This window comes from Epinephelus lanceolatus, chromosome 24 (genome assembly GCF_041903045.1).
Source record: "Epinephelus lanceolatus isolate andai-2023 chromosome 24, ASM4190304v1, whole genome shotgun sequence".
In the NCBI taxonomy this organism is placed as follows: Eukaryota; Metazoa; Chordata; class Actinopteri; order Perciformes; family Serranidae; genus Epinephelus; species Epinephelus lanceolatus.
The window spans coordinates 7,732,038-7,753,675 of NC_135757.1; the positions used below are offsets into that span (position 1 = coordinate 7,732,038).

General features: G+C 44.2%; 1 protein-coding gene across 20 annotated transcripts in view; it reads right to left on the reverse strand.

The window, feature by feature from the left end:
* The window catches only part of LOC117249810 (mitogen-activated protein kinase kinase kinase kinase 4-like), a 41,560-nt gene extending 20,914 nt beyond the window's left edge, over positions 1-20,646 (reverse strand). For 19 of the 20 annotated variants that reach the window (XM_078165652.1, XM_078165651.1, XM_078165653.1 and 16 more), the window contains exons 1-3: positions 20,386-20,643; positions 19,978-20,043; positions 5,342-5,398 (exon numbers count right to left, since the gene is read on the reverse strand). In XM_078165652.1, the coding sequence (XP_078021778.1) occupies positions 5,342-5,398; positions 19,978-20,043; positions 20,386-20,442 (180 nt within the window). In that variant the 5' untranslated portion in view covers positions 20,443-20,643. Of the gene's footprint in view, positions 1-5,341; positions 5,399-19,977; positions 20,044-20,385 lie in introns of all 20 variants that reach the window. The other variant, XM_078165654.1, reaches the window with a different exon arrangement.
* Positions 20,647-21,638: the final 992 nt, after the last annotated feature.

Sequence of the window (21,638 nt, forward strand, 5' to 3'; positions counted from 1 at the left end):
TCCCTGACCCTTAGGTATCTGCCAATTCCGAGTACCGATCCGATACCAGCGCGTAAAATAAAAATGGATGGGATATGAATTCTTGTATGTCTCAACTCCTAAAACTCTATGTAAAATATTAAGAAATAAATACATAATAGTAGAATGAATGCCACAAAACTTTTTTTTATTATCATTATCCAGTGTTGACATAGATCAAGACACACGTTAAAGTGCAGCCACACAATTTGGTAAAAAGACATTTCAAAGGCTACAGTAGAATGCTGTTTAAACTCTGCTCTGTTTCCGTTTCGTCTGCCTGTAACGTGTGTATGCGTAATAACGTGAGGCATTACATGGTATCAGATTGGTCATAGGCTGTACTCGCCGATACCCATTACCGCATTTTAGGTATAGTATCAGAGGCATTTCCGATACTGGTATCGGTATCGGTACAACTCTAATTGCCATGTAATGCCATTGATACTCTTTACAAAGCACTGCAGATGTGTTATGTTACACGTCACACTAGAAGCTATTTTGGTTGATCGAAATTCGGGATGTTCCTGACGAATAATTTCCCTGTCAACTCTCCCTGTAAGATCACTTAATAGAAGCCTAATAAATCAGCAGGAAATGTATGCCTTTCAAAATGAAATGCAAACTAAAAAGCAGACGTGGTGATCCCACAAAGGCGCTGCAGGTTCAGAACACTATAGGGGAAATCACTGAGTTTAAGAAAAGCTCAATCAGCTGCCAGATGTAGCTTTAGCTCAGTGTTTATGCTGAAATGGCCTTAGTGCAAGTAATAGCAGCAAACCTGTCCAGTATCACGTCTTGATAAGGTCAATACTAGCTGCAGTGCTAACTCCCTGCTCGCACCCAATAGCGACTTGACAATGATTAACAGTGACACGCTAATTGAACACATGCAGGGGTCAGCCCGCCAGTGCTTTGCTTTATGGTTACATGGCTGCTCCTATAGAAAGTACAGTGGGAGGAGGGGGATGAACCGAAAGAGGGGGGTGGTTGTGCAGCATTATCACTGCAGACTACAATGTCTACCTCTTTATATTAACAGTGATGTCAATAATCACAAGGCTGCACAGCACAAAAATGTCGTAACATTAAAAGGAGGGTGATGATGTGTGTGCTTATTGCTACACCGTGTTGTGTGCGTGAATCACCTATAGCAAAATGGCAGTTGGCTGTCTGTGCAGGCGGCCATACTGCTGCTGCATGACTCGTTTGAGTTGACGTAAGCCTTTCTGTTGTGCACACCCCCCTCCTCCAACCCTCCCTCTCCCATCTACCCCCTCTCTGCCTGTGCAGCTGTTGGATTATCACACTCCTGACTGTGAATGCCTCGCCGCCACAAGTCACACAGCGAGGAAAAGACTGACTGTTTAAACATATCAGTTTAATAAAGACCAGGTAAGCCATTTTCTCAGTTGCTGAAAGCTACTGAACACATTTTGGAATATGAGAAACCCACAAACTAGATCATCAAGAAGTAGTTCACAGCAGCAACATGAGAACAAAGCCACTATCCACCCAAACTGTCCAGTCGACTCTACACCAGAGGATTGGAAATCATTTTAATACAACAAAATAAAGCCCAAGTAAAGAGGCATCCATTTTTAGCTCCAGGGGCTCTGTGACGGCACGGAGGAGGAGCGGAGGAATGTTTGGATTTGAGAATGTGGAGCAGGGATGAGAATGTGGGTCAGAGTGACACTGGACAGGCCAGCGGGCTGTGAATGAGCTCTGCAGCTTGGACAGAGGAGAGAGCGAACAATCACGAAACCCTTGTGATGACGATCAGGTTACGGTTGAAGGAAGAGGAAGACCACTCGTTTTAAAGTTAAATCAAGTCCAAAACCATTTTTGGTCAAACACACACTCATGTTTTAGCACCACACACTAACTTTGGATATTACTTAAGGAGAAGTGTGTAGGATTTTGTGGCATCTAGTGGTGAGGACTGCAGATTGCATCGAGCTGAAACTTCTCAAATGTGCCAAGTGTGAACTCCCAGGTAGAATTCCTGAAGTTCTCCTTAAGTATGACACTTAAGGCTTAATTTCTCCTGAGTGAAGGGACTTGCACAGTCGCACAGAATCCCTGAAAAGGTGTCTTCAGTTAAGGAAAAACGTTAACTCATGGAGATTGTTTGTTTGCTTGGACTCACACTTGTGATGCCTGATATTGTCTCACAAAGTTGGCTTATAGTTAGTGAAAAAATGGCAGAAGAAAAGAAGACAAGAAAACCATATTGGTCAGAGAAGGAAAAGATTATACTTCTGGAGGAATACAGTAGCTCTTTTTAGACAGGAGTTGTGCAAATTTGCAGGAAAGCCCAATCAGTCTTTTTTCAGCATTGGCAGTATAAAAACAAAATCGGGGAGTGCAGCAAAATGCCGCCTGCCTACTTTTGTTCACACAGAATGCGCCTTTTTCGGGGCAATGGGGGGCGTGAGCAAGTAACACAACGTGTAGCTCAGTGTGTGACGTAAACAGTGACGTGGGAGGGAAGCCGTGGCTGGTCAGTCCTTCTGCGACTCTCTCGTAAGTCGGCCCGTTCTTCACCGTCCCCGTCATCTGACGGTTAATGGCCTCTTCGTTTGCGAGGACAAGGAGGGCGCGCAATTCCTTGTCTCCCCAGTTGCTCATCTTTACAGTGTCTGTCAGGTTTGTGTTTCCCTCTTGCTACTAGCTGCTCATTCCTGCTATCAGCTGTTTCTTGTTTATCCACCACCACTGTGTCGCATGTGCGGCGTCATCAACAGCTCCTCCCACAAGTCTTCAACAGCCCCTCCCGTTGCGGAAGGCCGCCTCGGTCTGTTTAAACTGAAAGGGTTCTGCCAATATGTCTACCCTACGAGGTGGAAAATCAGGCACCTCGGATCAACTCGCCAATCCGGCTCTGTGTGTCTAAACGCTTGCAGCTTGCCAGCAAAGCGGCCCAACATTCGCGGAAAAAACTGGCAGTGTAAAAGGGGCTCAAGGGAGAAAGTAAATCTGATCCCCAAATACCAGAAAACAATTGTAGGAAGCAACTGCAACGAAAATTAATTCAGTCAAATCAAAAGTTGCAGAACATTTCTTGGAGTGTGTTAGATTATTTTATCATTTATTACCATAAACTCAGGCATGTTGCAGTTAAGATAGAGTCAGAGGTACTCTAAGTTTCTGTTTTTACCCTGCTCTGGTTGCTAAGATCTTTCGTGCAACAGTCTGGGGACTCTTGAAGTATTAGACCCACTCCCTATGTAGATACAAACTGTTCACTCTAATGTAACAAAACACAACGATTCTTATTTTCAGGTGATTATACGCTAAAGAAAATATACTTATTATATTCCATTTCTACCAATATATCCCCAAAATCCTACACACTGGACCTCCTGATGCAACATCTGTAGGAATATAGTCTCAATCTTTAATAAGTGACCATGAGTTCAGGGCTGGATCTAACATTTTCATTAGTGATGAATCCGCAGATTATTTTGTCAATAAATAGACTGGTTGTTTGTTCATGTTACACAACACACGTTTAACCATTCAACCAGGTGCAGGGAGGAATAAATATGGCTTGTGTTCGCATCATGGACATTTCCTGCAGCAGAAGCTGGTGTTAAAATCACACACCCTATATCACCTGCAGCGCTGATTTCAACCACATTTAATAAAACAGGTTTAACCTCAGCACTAAGCACCTGCTTTATGTGACAGATGACTCAGCAGAGGTTAGTACAAGTCCAGACGGCACACCTACAGTAGTTACCTGTCACACAGAACAGGAAACACTTATATCTCTATACCTGTTACACATGGTATCAAATAAGTGTGTCACTCATGACTCATCATGACGTAGGGTTATGTGAGGAGTGGCAGCAGGCAAGCCGGGGCACGTGGGCTCTCAACAGCAGTAAATGCATCCTTATAAGGGTAATATTTAACATTTAGCTGATGACTTTAAACGCATTCACAAGACTCCAAAATTCTCCAGCAAAGCCTGTTATTGGTGCATGTGTGCACAGTATGATTACACCCAGAGTCCTCCATCATTATTATGGCCGTGTGGGTGGTTGGCCCTGCTGGCCTTCGCTGCTCCTCTGAAACCTTCTGCTTTGTATTTCTGCAGATGTGCATGTGTGGTTGTGTGCGTCCTCTCATCTGCAGACGGGACCTCCCACGGCTGAGGGCAGCCTGCTGGCCGCTAAATGACGCACTTCACTCAATAAGCATCCTGTTGCCTCTACCCCTCCCCTGCTGTTTATTATGGTGGGGTAAGGGCTCATTACAGAGCGTGGCATTTTCTCCGCCGTATGCTCCAAAACATTTAGACGTCAGATGCGAAGGAATGTCTACTGATTTAAATATTGACCAGACAATAAGTGCAAACACTAAAATATATCCAAGCACTTTGTTATACAAGAACTAAACTATTTTTTCTGCATTAATTGGTCATAAAACATCATCTGATCTTCATCCAAGTCATACGTATAGATAAACACAATGTGCTTCAGCTAATAACGCACCAACTATTATAATTTTTTCCTATCTTTATCAACAACATCTGTCAGAAATTCACAATGCCTCCTTTGGCAGCAATAAACCTCAAGCAAGCACTTCTGGTAGCTTTAGATCAGACCCGCACAACTTTCAGGAGGAATTATTGACCATTTTTCCTTGCATCACATGTCATGTGACGGGGAACAACCAATCACAGCCAGCAGATGTCCTTTTTCTGTAAATATCAGTCTGTGAAGTTAATAATTTTAGACCACATCTGTCCCACAGACAATATTTTTGGTCTAATACACACTTACAAAACCTGGAAGAAGATCAGCTCTGCATTCAGGATTTCTGATAAATAGGCTGGTTATGGTCGCTTAGCAACCTCAGACGCAACGTGCCTTCGTGCCCTTGACAGTTGGCACAGTGTGGACACAAGAACAGCTCCCGGTGCCGACCTCGCATTTTCAAGGTGGATAAAGACGCCACATGTTTATTGGATAGTATAGTGGATTTTCTTTTTTTAGCCATTCTGTCGTGGCTTTACTTTGACATTTAAGGTCGTTGTCTTGCTGCATCACCCAGCTTCTACTGGGCGTCAGCTTATTCTGTAGGACGCCTTGATTAACTTGGGAATTCATTTTCCCTACAATGATGGCAAGCTGTCCCAGTCATCTTAGCTGGGCACCCACTTCTCGTCAGACTAGCCACAGCACCAAATCATTTTTGTAACACAGATGAAGCTCAGACCAGGTTTTAAGACAAATTTATACACATATGCAGGTGATTTCAAAGGGTTCACTTAGTTTTATGCTGATGACAATATACTGTTCAGCCTTACCTCTGTGACGTCCATGACTTTGATGGCAGCCAGCTGTCCAGTCTTGACATGTCGTCCCTGCAAAGAGATGAAACAGAGGTGAGCATCCACGCTTAAAACTGGTAATACTATTATTAACTGTCAACTGGGTGATGGTAAACAAGCTAAGGATGTGCGTGCATGTGTGACAGAAACAGAAGCACAGAATGTAAACATTTGAATCACTCCAAAATAATTTGTGGATTAATTATTTCCCTAATTGTTTGAAAATAAATGCTGCTTTGTGTTGCAGCAGGGCGCCGCCATGATGAATCGTGCACCAGGTCCCCGGAGACTGGGTGTCACAGTGTCATCTGGATGTCACTTCTGAATAACTGCTTTCCTTGTCAAAATGCCAGACGTTTAGTGGTTTCATCCTCTAAAATGTAATGTGTTTTAAGTCATCATAAACTGAATATCTTTGGGTGTTTGACTGCAATTTATAAACTGAAATCAGCTGTTTAATCGTTCCCAATCTCAATCCTGATGTATCCCAGTTTATGTAAAGCTGCTATATTCAGTACATACCACAGATATATTATTCCCAAGCTGTATAGTCCCAACATTCCCAGACTCCTCTGCTCTCCTAACACCCCACTGCCACTCCTTACATAAACAAAGGACTGAAATAGAGGCCTCTCTACAACCCCTCCCTCCCACCCCCAACCCCAAGAGGAGATAAAACATGGGACATTTTTGGGAGCGTGCCCAGTTGGGTATGTATGGGTATTCCCCTCCTGACTCGTCAGGACAACACTGCAGTGATAGCGCTGCTCCGTCACTGCAGCAACTGTCCCATACATCAATACACTCTGTGGACCTCGATTGCAGAGGAAGGACACACGTGAATGCGCATTCAGACTCACATATGGATGCCCCCCCCAACACCACCACCATCATCATCTTAGCCAGTGCATTCCATAGTCAATTGAAACTGTATGGATTATGACAATAAAAGCCATGCAGGCTTAGGGGCCCTCTCTTTTCACTGGGCAGGAGAGGGGGATGACAGGGACACTTTACAATGCCTTTAATCCTCGTCACTTTGATTCCAGGGGTCGCCGCAAAAAAAACAACAGTGACGCTGACATTATGGCCGTCAGCTCCCCGTGTACTGGGTGCTAGAGCTGCTGCAGGCTGCTCTGCTGGGTTTACTGGTCGCAGGTGTCTTAAGTACGGTCTTCTGTAGTCATTAGTAATAAGGTGATTGTTTCTCTGTTACACTAGCTCTCCTCCTGCCGAATTCAACACGGATTTGTTGTTCACGACGTAGCGTAATCAGTGAAAAGATAGGGTGCATCCCCTGACTCGTCAATAGTACGTTTACGGTGTCCTTTTGTCCTTATAACATGACGCTTTTAGTCCCGAGGCCTGCTTTTTAACCTGCGCAAAATCGATGTGACACAACAGAGAAATAACATCCACTGGCATAGCTGACACAGTGCACATGGCAGTTATCCACCCATTTCATCCGCTTATCCAAGGCCAGGTCGCGGGGGCAGCAGGCCGAGCAAAGCACCCCAGACATCCCTCTCTCCAGCAACACTTTCCAGCTCCTCCTGGGGGACCCCAAGGCGTTCCCAGGCCAGATGAGATATATAATCCCTCCAGCGTGTTCTGGGTCTGCCCCGGGGCCTCCTACCAGTGGGACGTGCCCGGAACACCTCCAACAGGAGGCACCCAGGAGGCATCCTGATCAGATGCCCGAACCACCTCAACTGACCCTTTTCAACGCGAAGGAGCAGCGGCTCTACTCCGAGCTCCCTCTAGATGTCCAAGCTCCTTACCCTATCTCTAAAGGCCCATTTATGCTCAACGTTAAATACGGATCCGGATACGGACGGAGCCTTCTGTCCGTGCTCCGCGTTCATTTCGTCCGTATTTCTGCACGTTTCCATAAAGCTTACAGATACAGACTAAACGGAGCAGTACCACCAGAAACCGTGGGGGCAGTGTTGCTGTCACTACCCGATACGTAGCTCTAGTGAGACACGAAGAAGAAAGTACTAGTACTAGAGAAAAGAATTCTCCGTCCTCCAGTCACGATGTATTTAACGGCCTCACCGACCAGCACCTCCTACAATGCTGTCTCTGTTTTTGTCTTTTATGCAGGAGGTACATTATCAATATCTCCTCCACAGTCGCCATGTTTGCTTTTGAGTTTGTTGTTGTCATAAACTTTTGACGCTGGGCTGCCCCCTGGTGGATATATTGGTTAACATCCATGCCAACGTAAAGGGCGCATGGAAGTATGTGGGCAGTGACGGTAACATCGTTTAAAACGGACGTATACATTTTCGTACGTAAAGGGAGCATAAATGAGCCTTAAGGCTGAGCCTAGCTACCCTTCAGAGGAAGCTAATTTCGGCCGCTTGTATCCGCATCCTCATTCTCTCGGTCACTACCCAGTGCTCATGACCATAGGTGAGGGTTGGGACGTAGATGGACCAGTAATTCAAAAGCTTTGTCTTCCAGCTCAACTCTCTCTTCACCACGACCAACCGGCGGCAGGACAAATATCGTCGTTCGGCCAATAAATCAGTGCATCCCTTATTGTAACCTTCCAATACCTAGCCTATATATTAGAGCTGAAACAAATTAAGAAAAAGAAATTAATCTGAAACCATTCAGATTATCTTTAATAATTGTTTAAAGCAGATTAATGTACGTTTTGCCAGAACAGATATCACATCCCTTCTCTTACAAATGAAAAGTTGAGTTCATGAGTTGAGAATTGAGAAAGTATTGGACATTGTGCGCATTGTGTCACTGCATGAATCACCATTTTGTTTGCAGCTACAAACCATAAAGAGAGAAACAACTCTGACTCACTGCCACCACTTTTGTTCTTTTCTCTGGCAGGGATCAACATTGTTTAAAGCCCTCGGGCCGACACCTAACACCAGATATAAACACTGCACCTGTTGAGGTTAAATGGTGTCAATATCAGATTAATGCTTTCCATTTCTCTGTCTTAAAGGAGGTCAGGAATTTAAGAATCAACACACAAATTGTGTCCTTGCACTCCAGCAACCCTTCTCTATTAGCAGCACACACTGAATTTAATACTTGTTTGAGCCTAAGCTCGCTTTGATCCAAGGACGCAGTCACAGAGAGGCCATACAGATATTTGTGGGTTACAGCTAACTCGCTAACAATGCCATTAATCTCTCTTCTTGGCTCTTAATAAACCAAAGCTGTTAATTCTAACAATTTCACAGTTGACAGTGCCTAGATAAGTGTGTGTAAACCCATGACAGCCGAGTAAAAATGTCTGTTTACATTGGGTTTATTGAAGATTTAAAGATATGTGGTTTGGAAGAGACACCAGGAGGTGAGGATGTGAATGTGCTACGACTCCTTCTCTGTGAGTGTGAAGAATTTACAGTCATAAACCCAGACATCTTTCAGCATGTGGGTGGAGACAGGGTTATCTAGGCCACAAGGTTATTGCATTTTGATACCGCAAAACAACTGGGTTACACAACATTAGCATATGAGTGATGAGACGAGTGGCTGGATTACACACAAGTTCCTTGACGTGTTTAATCCCTTCGTTTCATTCATCCATTATTCTAGAATAAAGGCAAACACTGAGCGGTTACTTTGGGGTTGACATGGAGCGATGCGAGTCAGCACAAATTTAAACCAGCAAGTTTTGGGAAAGTTGTTTTTGGAGTAATGGTGCTGCCAAATGTGTTCAATAGATCTTAGAAATCTACCATTAACTAAGTTATTCTAGGAGGGACTGGCAAACAAAATGATAGAGAGCACCAACATTATCATCAGATTCAGGAAATATCTCATCCATACCACTGTAAATCAAGCGTTTTTTAAAAAACAATCTGTACTGACTGTAGCTGAGGGCTGTGACTGATGTTCATTTTCATTCCTTCATTTAATAGCTTAATCATTTGTTCCAAATAACGTTAGAAAATAGAGAAAAATGCCCAATACTTTATCTTTAAACTGCTGCTTTATCTGACCAACAATGCAAAATTCTTACTGTACAATAAGACAAAGAAGAAAGGCTATTTATCCGCTAAAACTAAGTGATGTTTGGCATTTTAGAATTACAAATGACAATAGCTGTGGCTGTAAATGTAGTTTAGTGTGCTTTAAAGTCTCTCTAGGTCAATTAAGGTTGCAGCGATATACCCGTTTCAAGGTATACCATGATATAAAAGTTGATGGCTAGCATACCGTGCACAGTTTCTTAGCTACGATATTTTAAAGTATGCAACTGGACGGAGACTTTTTACATGAACTTTCATTAAAAAAAAATGGTGTCAGGTTTCCATTATAGTAATAAAACGTTTGTTTAACCAACAATAACTCTTCCGTTTTCATTCCTTTAAGTGTCACTCTGACTGATGTTAGTATAAATTCTTTAATACCATGAGACTGTGAAACTGCAATATTCTTCTGTGACTATCATCGTACCATGAAAATGGCAAACTGCTGCAATCCAACATACCTTTGGCATTTCTTTAATGCAATTTAAAACAGTTACTTATTGGCTGACATAAACCCTGATACCATTATACTTGTGATTAGCTAATAATAAACGTGGAAAATGCATCATAGATACTGGAATCTTAAGGTTGATTACAGCAATACACCCCTCAACGTTCTTTTTTTTAAATTCGCAAACACAAAATTAAAAAATGAAAGACTCTTGAAAGATCTGGCACTCTTTCATTGGTAGGGAAGTGCAGGTTGCTACAATAACTATTAACTTATTACAAGTATCAGTGACCACTTTTAGCTCTCTGAGCTATAAATTACATCATTCTCAATGGCAAGGATTTTTAATCATTGAGCATAACAGTTCATAGAGCATGATTGCAGCATTCAATGACTGTCAACGAGGTGTCATAAAGCACACAGGGTTCCATGACGTGGGATCAATGTGAATAAAGGCACTTCCTGCTTAAATCGGAACAAATCTTGCACATGAAAACTAAAACATAGTCTATGCTAACGTGCTACGTTTCATCACATCTGAACTGACTGACAGGATTTGTTCTCTACGTTTTAAAAGTCAATGGTCAAATGACTATCTTCATTTTTGATTATTTCTCCAATTATTTGAGCAATCTTTGAGTTAAAGTGCAAGGAATACAAATGTAAAAGAGCCAAAGGTTAAGTCTTTGTCTTGTTTTGCCAAAAACATATCCCACTTAGAACGAGTAGGGCACTTGGACATCACCGACCTCCGCTAGGGCGAAATGCCCTTATCTCATGATGTTGAAAGTGCAATACACACGTCGATACGTTGGATCCGTTGTCATGTGTAAGGTTGATGGATCCTATTCATTCTCTATAGAGAGCAGGATATCCGGCTGAGCGTTGTAGATGCATACAACACGGCGAGTTGACGGTTCCGTCAGTGTACCTCACTTTAACGCAAATGAGTTCAGTCAATCGTAACACAAGACTCATATCAAACTGTCAAACCAGGCAGCACTAATCAAATGTAAATCAGGGTTCTACTCAAATGTTTTTAGAAGCCGCCATCTTGAAAACAGTCGCCCACCAGCCGGAGCAAGCTGGACCATTTGGGATTCAGGCACGTCTTACTCTTTGTTTGCCGACTTTGGTGTATCTCCACCATTAGGCTAAGACGGCCTAATCGCGGATGCCTAAGCCCCACCTTTCGGCTACCCCCCAGGGTGCCTTGATGAATGTGAGCTAACACCTATTAACACTGTTAGCTTTGTCAGCACTGTTAGTTGCTGTTAGCACTGCTGATAGGACCATCCAGACCAACGGAGGTAAGATGGCCTTGTCAAGGAAGCTTAACACCCACTCTCCAATGTAAATCCCGTGTTTCAGATTTGCTCCAAATTTTAATGGGTTCTTCCCTGGCCCATGCTACACCCTTCCACCAAATTTAATGAAAATCAGTTCCGTAATTTTTCCATAATCTGCTGGTAAACAACTACACAAACCAGGCTAAATACATGACCTCAGTAGAGTTGATAGTAATTAACAACAAAGGGTCAGAAAAAAATCAGTATTTACCAATATCCTTGATAAGCAACTGAAACAATACATCAATTATGAAGCTGTCGCCAATTTTCTGACAACAGGTTAATCAATACTCTACTTCAGCTCCAGTCCTGTGGTTGGGCCACTGTTACAAGCATGGGCTGATCACAGGAAGGCTGTGGCGAGGCCCTAAGGGGGCCCCTTGAAGCAGCCAGCTGGGCGTGTCTGCGGAGGGGTTATCTGAGGCACCGAGCTATCACTCAGCCCTCCCTGGCCTCCATCTCCACTCCTCCATCGCAGCTCCTCTTAACCATGGCCAGATGTGCTGCTGGCCTCTCTCCAGCTCAGCACTAAACCACTGACTGACTTACTGCCTTCAGAGCCAGAGACATTAAGTTAAAATCTACCCTAAAAACAAAATACGCCAGTCTGTTAACAACACTGTGGAGAAGACGTTCACTCGACGCTAAGAACTCACAGCTCAAGATCACAATAAGAAACCAATGATTCCTGTTTTAGGGTGGATTTTCACTTAACAGAAATGAGCTGTAATGCTAAGCAGCATCGTTAGCGGTCTGCCCACAGAGTCAGAGGGGGAGTGCTGTTTCCCATACACTTTTCCACAAGCCTCGTATCCTCTGCATCCTGACTGACCAGAACACAAAGAACCTCTCCCTCCCTAAATTGTTTGCATTAACGTAAGATCAATCACACTTAGCTGCTGGATTTCTGACCAGGTCAACCAAAAGGACACTTGGCTCACGCTGCCGTTGCACAACAGAGCGCAGAAACTGAGTGACACACCGTCTAACTAGTCATGTAGGTGTAAAACAAACTTGGTTTCATGTTATTAGTTCACACAGCGAGGGAGGGAGAGAGCTGCTGGGTGCCGCAGTTTGGTTCTCCAAAAGGTCACTGGTGTGAGAGTGTGTGTGTCGTGAGGTCTTAGCAGGTAGAGCTGCGGCAATGAGGGATGGATGACCCCAATCGTGCGGGGTCAGGTGAAGATTTAAGGTGATATTCGAAGAGAGAAGGTGATAAAGAGGCAGGTCGCAACCTCCATCTTCTTTGGGAAGCAGCGACACAAGACGTATACGCACACACAAGTGTTGAACACACACATGGACGCACACTTCTGTCCGCCAAAGCGCACACAAGATGACTATTGATGAGAGAAATGATTAATCAGCAGTAAGCAGCAGCACATGACATCCAGGGCTGTGCCTTGCCCCTGCCTCTCTGAGCTCTACCACTTTGTACTGCTGCTGCATACCAGCACACTGACCCAATTCTCACACACACACACACACACACACACACAGCCTCAGCCCTGCTGCGTGCACTCCAGCATTCCCCAGAGAAGCAAGGATGGAGGAAGTGGCAAAGACAAAGAGAAACGGTGATGAGACTGGACGGAGAGTAAAAGACAGGAAGTGAGCGGAGGGATGAGGAGAGGAGCTGGGGAAACGCAGAAACGGGAGGCTCGCTGATGTGACTGTACATCTACTGATCACAGTGCAGTGGTCGGCTGCTGTAAGGGATCAAGGATGCATGGTGCTTTTCCTCACGTCTCAACAGGAATTTAAATACTACACTTGAAGGGTGTGAAAGTAAAAATCAGCCGGCAACAAAATGCCGTAAATAACAGCTTTAATTCGAAGGTGTATTTGTTTCACGTGCTAGTTTGCAGGTTTTTAAAGCAGAGAAAGATTCAAGTTGGACTTTCACTGTGAGAAAAGATTCCAAGCCCTCATATGATGTCATTAAAATAACATTAAAACTAGCATAGCTGTTGTTTTGGAAGTGGTTTTTAACTTCAAGCAGTAGGAATGAGACTGGAAATGAGATCTATTTTCACATTAGCACATTAAAACAAGAAATCTCTCAAGGAAACAGAGCTGTCAAGTAAAAGGCGTTGGAGAAAGGCAGGCGAGAGGCTTTGTGTCTCATCTCGACACCACTCGGGTACTGAGGTTTCTCAATGAGCTTCACACACACACACATACACACACAGGCCAACAGTCACAGGGAGTTTTGTTCAGGCCAGTCGAGGGACGCTGTGGGTCTTGTGACACCCATTAGGGAGAGGGTCACTGTGGGGGAGCTGCAGACAAAAGAGATGTGTCAGTGAGAGAGGATGCAGAGTGTGTGTCTGCTTTAACTTGGAGCATGAACGAATGCTAGCCTGTTAGCGCTAGCGCAGTATGTGGATAATAGATAAAGAGTGTGGCACAATATGGGACCCTGGCCTCTGCTGCAGGGTGGGTGACACATTCAACACCCCGATTCTGACCGAAAGGCTGCACAGCCAATCAGCACCCAGGCTCCCAGGACCTTTACCAATGAGCTCTACACAAGAGTCATTCATTGGGCGAGCAGGCGAACCCTCCAGGTCCAGCACTAGCATCTCATCCTAATTAGACTGAACATTCCTGCATATTAAACAGTAATCACGATAATAACAATCATGTATTGTTTAAGACATAATGTGAACTTACATTATCCAGTTTGAAGCCACATTTTATATGAGCAGAGGAAATCTCCGCCCGTCCAAGGCTAATTTATACAATGTAAAATGCCATAGGCTGGCGCTAATAACGTTAGCATGTTGTATTTGTTTGGAAAACGTGTTTAGCACAATACAGTTGTTTTGTCTGTGAATGTTGTGAGTTGTAATGGAGCCAAATTATATACCATTGCCTTTGTTAAATGTTGCTGTTGTCCCTGGTTTTATATGAGAAGAGGAAAAAATCGCTAGCGGCTAGGTTAATTTACACAATGTAAAATGCCATAAGCTTGTGCTAATAACGTTAGCATGTTGTATTTGTTTGGAAAACGTGTTTAGTATAAGACAGTTGTTTTGTCAGTGAACCTTGTGAATTGTAATGGAGCCGAATTTTGTTAAATGTTGCTGTTGTCCCTGGTTTCATATGAGTAGAGGAAAAGATCGCTAGCGGCTAGGCTAATTTATACAATGTAAAATGCCATAGGTTTGTGCTAATAACTTTAGCATGTTGTATTTGTGGGGAAAATGTGTCCAGATAAAGACAAGTGTTTGTCTGTGAATGCCGCGAGTTATAGTGAAACAGAAACCTCCACCGCCGACTAGTGTATTGGAGGTGTAACTGCAGTGACACAACTATTAATCCCGCTTTAGGTGATCGGAGAAAAAAGGTGAGTGTTCACTGGCACGTGCATTCACAGAGTTTTTGGGCTCGTAATGTCAGCATGTACGCCATTATCGCCTTTGTGAGGCATCACAAATGAGGCAACATTTTGTTCAATGGTGGCCATCACCAAAATAGTCTCTATTACTCTGTTACTCTTCCACCATATTAAGAAACAGAGATTTCACAATGTGCTATGGAGGTCACTGCTTCAAGTAGCCACATGGTTAAAGCTTCTCGTCTTCGTGTTTGCGTAGCTATAGGGTTACAGTTATATCGCGCCTGCTAGTTTGGCATGCTCTGGACAGCGCTTCAATTGCATTTTTCATTTTCATTTACATTTGGACGGACATATTTTACAACAGGGCTCGTGTGGACAGGCCTTAATAATCTAGAGTCACCAGGCTCTACAACAAAGTGCTGAAAATGGCCTTGCTCCGTCAGATGACTGAGGCTGGACGCCCTACAGGCAGTGGCATGGGGGTCTGTGAGGATTAAACCTCAGTCAGACAACACCTCCCACCCCCTGTTATAACGAGCTGATGTGCCTACATCACTGATGCGACATGCAACCTGGAGCATCCATCAGTCGTACACACACTGCACTGAGATTCCACCACCTGCCTATTTTATAAAATCCACACTTTGAGCAAACATTTGAAGCACCTTGCTGCTTTGATGGCTGATAACCACTGCCCTGAGGTAAGCACCAGTCTCGCCCAGCACCATATGGCACTGGTAGGCATTTGACAGATTGCCCAAGAGGTTCAGCTCCCTCCTCAGCAGCAGCCCTTGTGCCCGTCAGGCAGAGCTCGCCCCCTGAGGAGAGAGCTTCTTGTCCTGAGGGCAGGGGCGAGGCTGCCCTTAAGAATTGAGGAGAAACAAAGGAAGGAGGGGGAGGATAGTGGAGGATAGTATAAACTGGATGTCAGGTACTAGAAAGGCATGTAATGTGCAGTGCATGTGCACATAAAAAATAAATCATCTTTCCATTTGCTGCCAGTGCTTTGTCGGGTATTCAGCCACATGACCTTGCTTATCAGTGAGTGCACCAAACAGCCCCACCAAGTCGATTTACCATAGATTTTAACCACACATGCATGCACATGAAACATGCTGGTATGAGAATAGTGGTGGCACAGCACCCCATGGACGCATAGCAGGCAGGGAGGCAGGTCAGCAGGGGCTCTGGTGCCTCAGGCCTGACTATATATGGCCATTCTGTAGAGCCGAGGGAATCTTCCCCGCATACCACGCACAATTTGAGGAATTATGTCTTTTTCTGTGTTATTATAACGCTCTCTTTCTCTTTTTTTTAATTCCCGTATCCAGAGTGAGGCACCTGAGATAGTCGACTTAGCCAGCTGGGCCAGAGCCAGCTGATAAAGAGTGAAGGAGGGAGAGGAGCTCTTTGTGCAGTGCAGGAGCAGCGCTTTCATAGAGTCCCAGAGTCATAGAGTCAAACATATATAATGCAGTGTTTCCATTGGATGGATATTTGCAGCAAACATGGAAGCCGATAGATCATCCACTGGTTTACAGCACAAAATAATGTGGTTAAAACACTGGTTTGGGTCGCAATAAATTCTCCTTGTGGCCTAGTTTTCAGCCGAAGCACACACTATAGTCCTTGATGAATTGCTTACAGTGATAACGCTGCACACAAGTGTGTTCAATCTGTATATAGATCTGAGTCTACACTTCAATAAGCCAGCTGGCCAAGGCAAAACTAAACGATTTAAAAAAAAAAGGGCTTTTTAGCCATAACGTAATTTTCATTATGGCCGTCGGTCAAAATCTGCTGTGCTGCATTTTCAGAAGTTGACTGTAATCTGGCACCTCTCCAGGGGCAACGGCTGCCCTCTTGGCAGAGAGCGCAGCCAGAGAGCCAGCAGCACAGCACGGCCACAAGAACCTTGACATGGCATTTCGGGTCTTAGGGAACAGCTTGGTTCTTTAATTTTCTGAGTAAAGCTGCAAGTAATGCAGCAAAGCAGAGATAGAAGTCCTTTTTTTACGGACGTCGCACTATAGGGACGCTACAGATTCCCTTCTTTGTGCAGAACCAAACGACGGCAGCATCATGCCATTCCAGTGTGTGATTTTAGAAAGCATACTGGCATGTTTTGTCTGACATGTAACACAACAGCGTCTAGTGTGATATGTAACATAAATGTCGGCAGTGCTTAAAGACAGCAACAATCATTTACCATCCCTGTTATATGGCGGCTGATCTCGTCCTCTGCTCATAAAGAGGCCCTGGACCTCATTGTCCAGCGGCTATGCTCCTTCTTTGAGTTAGCTGCTAACTGCTATAAGCTATATCTAAAATCTCTGCTTTGTCCTCTTATACAGACATGATTCTGGTGCTGTTACTACCTCCAAAGCTGGATTAAATGTGAGACAACTCTGTCCAACCCATTACTCGATAGTACCTTTTATAACAGAATGACGAGGCGGAAGGCGTGTCAAGTTCCCGCCTTAAAGAGGCAGTAGCTCCTTTTACACTGCCTCTTCAAGGCTGGGATTTCACGCCATTATACCGCATCGCTGTGCTGTGTAAAGGACACAATCACGGAATTGGGGACAGGGTTGTCTTGCCTTTAAGACAACATGTTATACGTTTGGTTTGACCCATCACGGGACAAAAGCAGCTTGTAGCAGTTAGCAGCTAACTCAAAGAAAAAGAACAGCTGCTGAAAATGTCCACAAATTGGAGAAAAAAATGAGGTCCAGGAGCTCCTTACCCTCACAGCAGAGGAGGAGATCCGCCGCCATTTAACAGGGACTGTAAATGATTGTTATTGCCATGTTATTGTTTGTGAAGCGCTGCCGATACATTCGTTATATGTCACACTAGAGGCTAACTTTTTTTTTATTGCACGATAGGGCTGCAACTAACAATTATTTTCATCGTCGACCAATCTGTCGATTATTTCTTCGATTAGTCGACTAATCATTTTATCGAAAAACGTGTTAAAATGTTGAAAAATGTCGGTCTGTCTCTCCCAAACCCCAAAATGATGTCATCTAATGTCTTGTTTCATACTCACGCCAAAGGGTTTTAGTTCACCGTCATGGGAGAGTGTGTAAAGCTGCCAATATTTGATCGTAAGAAGCTGCAGTAAAAGTATTTTGGGTACTTTTATAGAACTTTTCTATGAAAAATGACTCAAACCGATTAGTCGACTACTAAAATAGTCACCAATTATTTTAATAGTCGATTAGTCATCGATTAGTCGACTAATCGTTGCAGCCCTATTGCACAATGCTGGTATGCCGTCTAAAAATCACACACTGGAGCGGCATGATGTTGACGTTGTTTGGTTCGGTGTAAAAAGGCAAAAATGGCATGAGGAAAGGACTTCTTCACAGCCCTACAGCGTGATCTCCGAGTAAAAAGTGAGAAATTCCTAGACCAGCAGTGATAAGTCTTAATCAGGTCTATTGCTTGGTGTTGTTTAAAATATTCTAATATTATTTTGGAAATCAGAGGGATCAGGAACTGATCAAAGAATATAAGTGAACAAGACTACAAATCTGACCACACATTCAAAGCCAACTTCCACTGTTTGACAGGTTCCAGAGGCAGGGAAATATATCATTACTCCACTTCTATGTAAAACAGACAGCAATGTATCAAGAACTATCAGAGTATAAGTCGGCAAAAAGCTCGCAAAACACATATTTTCCATGTTCTCATCGGGTAAACTGCAAGATATAAATGCAAACCTGCTTGAAATTTGTTGTGAAAACCAACTTTAAATTCAATACAGATCAAGATCAGACATTTTACTCCCTGTAGTCCACCTTAAAGACAAAAAAAGCCAAAGAAAACCATCTTAAAGGAATCAAAAGTCACCACTAATCAAAGAGCAAAGAAGCTCGGTCACATTGTGTGATCTAAAAGGGCCTTGCAATCTGTGACCAAGTGCTTGACAAAGCAGAAAAAGGCCTCAGAGGGAGCAGAAACTCCACCCCGTTTTTCAGTTGGGGGGCTGTTGTGATTATTCAGTCGGTTGGTGTTTGAAACCCTGCGGACAAACTCCTCCTTTCTGTGGATCTAACTGACTGACGGACTGAAGAGACCCAAAGAGCGAGGAGGACAAACTCAGCTTTGTGAGAGCGGTGGGCAGGTTCTGTCTGGAACTGGACAGCTGCTCTTCTACCAGTTGCAGCCACCCCCCCTCACTCACTCCCTCCACCACCACCACCACCACAGGCCACATGCTCATTCAACTGGTTAACGTGACAGTCAATGCAGTGACCGACAGCTGATCGAAAGCAGCCCGCTGTATTGGGTGACAGTAAGCTATGACTTCGCTTCAGACAGTTTGGCTTATCTCATGCAGGCTGTTACGGCCATGTCTTTGTGTTAACTGCGGGCTAATCTGACAGCCCCTCTCTTGTACGAGCTCCATTCCCACACAGCAGCACTCGCAAATAGAATTAGCATCGGAGAGTGAATGGAGCGAGAGATTAAAGGGACAAAAAGAGGGAGAAGCAGTAATTCTCTGTCCCATACGCCCGGCTCAAAACCATCTGGTGGCGAGATAACACGCGAGCATCACAACTTCCTCATGACAATCATCCGCTCCTTCTCCCTGCGCTGCACGGGGCTGATTTCAGGTGTGGCGATCGTATGAGCACATGCACACAGATGGGCTCGCTGTGTGCGAGATGAGGCGGGGGAGATCCTGGAAGTTCACTGCACTGGGGGGGATTGAATGCAGGTCACTGGAGCACTGTGGGCTGTCAGATTTAAATACTCAGCTTAGCTTGCTGCTTAGTGCAAATTGATGTTTTTTTGGCGAGCCTATTAACAGCCTGTGCCCACGCTTGGGAAGCTGAATGTCTGCTTAACATATAGGCATGTGGTTAAATGTCATGTAGGAGTGTAGGAAACAAAATGGAGCCTCCTGACAAGCTAGCTGCAGCAACAACAACACGAGATGTGTGTCCAATCCAAGGCCATCAAACACTCTCCTCGGCGATGTCATCCAACAGCCGCAATGTTAATTTTCAACAGAGAAATGTGACACCAAGAGCAGATGGCCCGGAGAGTGGGATTCCCATCCACTGCGCTGGGAAACTGTGATTTAAACAGGATATGAAATTTGGTTTTAAGCTGCAGACAGAGCTGTGAGGCCTGTGACAGATATTGTTTCTCCATCCTTGCCTCCTCACCTACTTTCCAGCAAGGCAGGTGACGCAAGATAGGTGATGCATCAGACTGTAGACTGTCTGGCTCACTCTCTACACACACACCTCCCTGCTGAACAATTAGCTGTGATCACAAACATTACATCTATGAGTCTCTGAGCTTAATCAACCTGATGTGGTGTGAATGCAGCATCTGAAAGACATGTTGTATTTAATGTCCTTTGTTCCCAGGCTTGATAAGAGGGGGAAACACAGTGAAAACAGGACAGGCCATGCACTGCGCCTCCAACCAACCTTGTATACTTGTCCATAGGTGCCATTTCCAACCACCTCCACCAATTCAAATATCCCAGCTGGATCCTGAAAAGAAAAAAGACACAAGGATGTTTCAGTGTGGATAAAAAGCAGTGTTAATATTTTGCTTTTCCACACAACATAGTCCAGTGTGAGCCAGCTGTTGCGCCCTGGTCTACCCTACATGCCAAATGCATCTCGAACAAAGGAAAACCAGACACTGGCAACACCTCGCTATGGCTCAGCGGTCATTTTCAAGACTTCAGCTCTAACAAGAAGCGACATTTAAAAGCAGGATAAAACTTAAGACTCAAACTCAAACGTGTGGTGTTTTGTTTTATCGAACAATGCGAGATTAAATGCAGCAAAACAACAAAAAAACACAGCGGCTCGGTTCCCTTCACTCACCCGCAATGAAGCCAAGTCTATGTCTACTAGACTTTTAGCTGGAGAGTCGTTCGCCATCTTTCGAATAAAAGCCGAGCTTTCCTTTGCGTCTGCTGAAAAATAATGGCCGCTGTATCATTTGCGGGGACGTCGGCGGATGAATTAAACAGAGGCCGTCGCGTATTCCTCTCTGTGGGATCCGCTTCTGAGCAGTAAATGCTGGGATGTCGCTACTCCATGTTGAGGTGGCAGCAGCGGGCTCCCTGTCCGCTCTCTCCCTGCTCGTGCCACTGCTGTCAAGTTAGGTTGAGAGCTACAACGTCCGCTTACGACTTTCAACATAAAAGCCGCACTGATACCAACGGCAGGATTACATTAAGAAATGGAATTTTTTTTTATATTCATATAACACTAGTCCATACCCATTGAGTGCACAGTTGCCCACGTACACATGGTGTGTGTCTGGGATACAGGTCATAGGAAACTGCATTAAATAGTCAACTGAACCCATTAAGAAGAGCAATGTATTCAGAGTTTTTGAAAAACGTGGGACAGACAGAATGACACACTGACAGTTTCCGTGATTATGTACAGCATACCATACTATGACTTAGTCATACCAAAAATTAGAAGAAAACAACAACATTGGTCCACAGGGGGAGCCACAGCGATCGGCCGCATTTTAGCCATTTTTAAGCATTTTTCTGTTGTTATAGCGCCACCCAGTTGCCAATTAGAGTTAAATTTCTCCAGTCACCTTGAGGCGTCCTGTTCTACATATCTACCAAGTTTAGTAAAAATCAATATGCTGGTTCGGCCTAGATAAGAAATTAGCTCTCTAGCGCCCCCATTTTGTTTGATGGGGTCAATAATGGAGGGGTCCCCTCAGATTATGTGTGGTCATATGCCTACAAAGTTGCGTGGTGATGGGTGAAACCCTTGAGATGTTATACACCTTTATGTGATGAGCCACGCCCTCCGCAATATTCATTGCCTTATAGAAGCTCAGTTTTAGTAAGTTTTCCAACTTTTGCCAAGAGGGAACTTTAGATATTGGTCCCTAGATTATGTTCACCCAGTTTCATGCAGATCGCTCAAACTTCCTAGGAAGAGATCGATTTTAAGTGTTTTTCAAAAAATTCAAAATGGCGGAAAATCTATACAACCGGAAGTTATGGGTTCTTGAGGCAAATGTGTTCCTCATGAGGAGAGGCAGCTCTGTGCAAAGTTTCATGTCTCTACGACATACGAGGCATGAGATATGCCCATTCAAA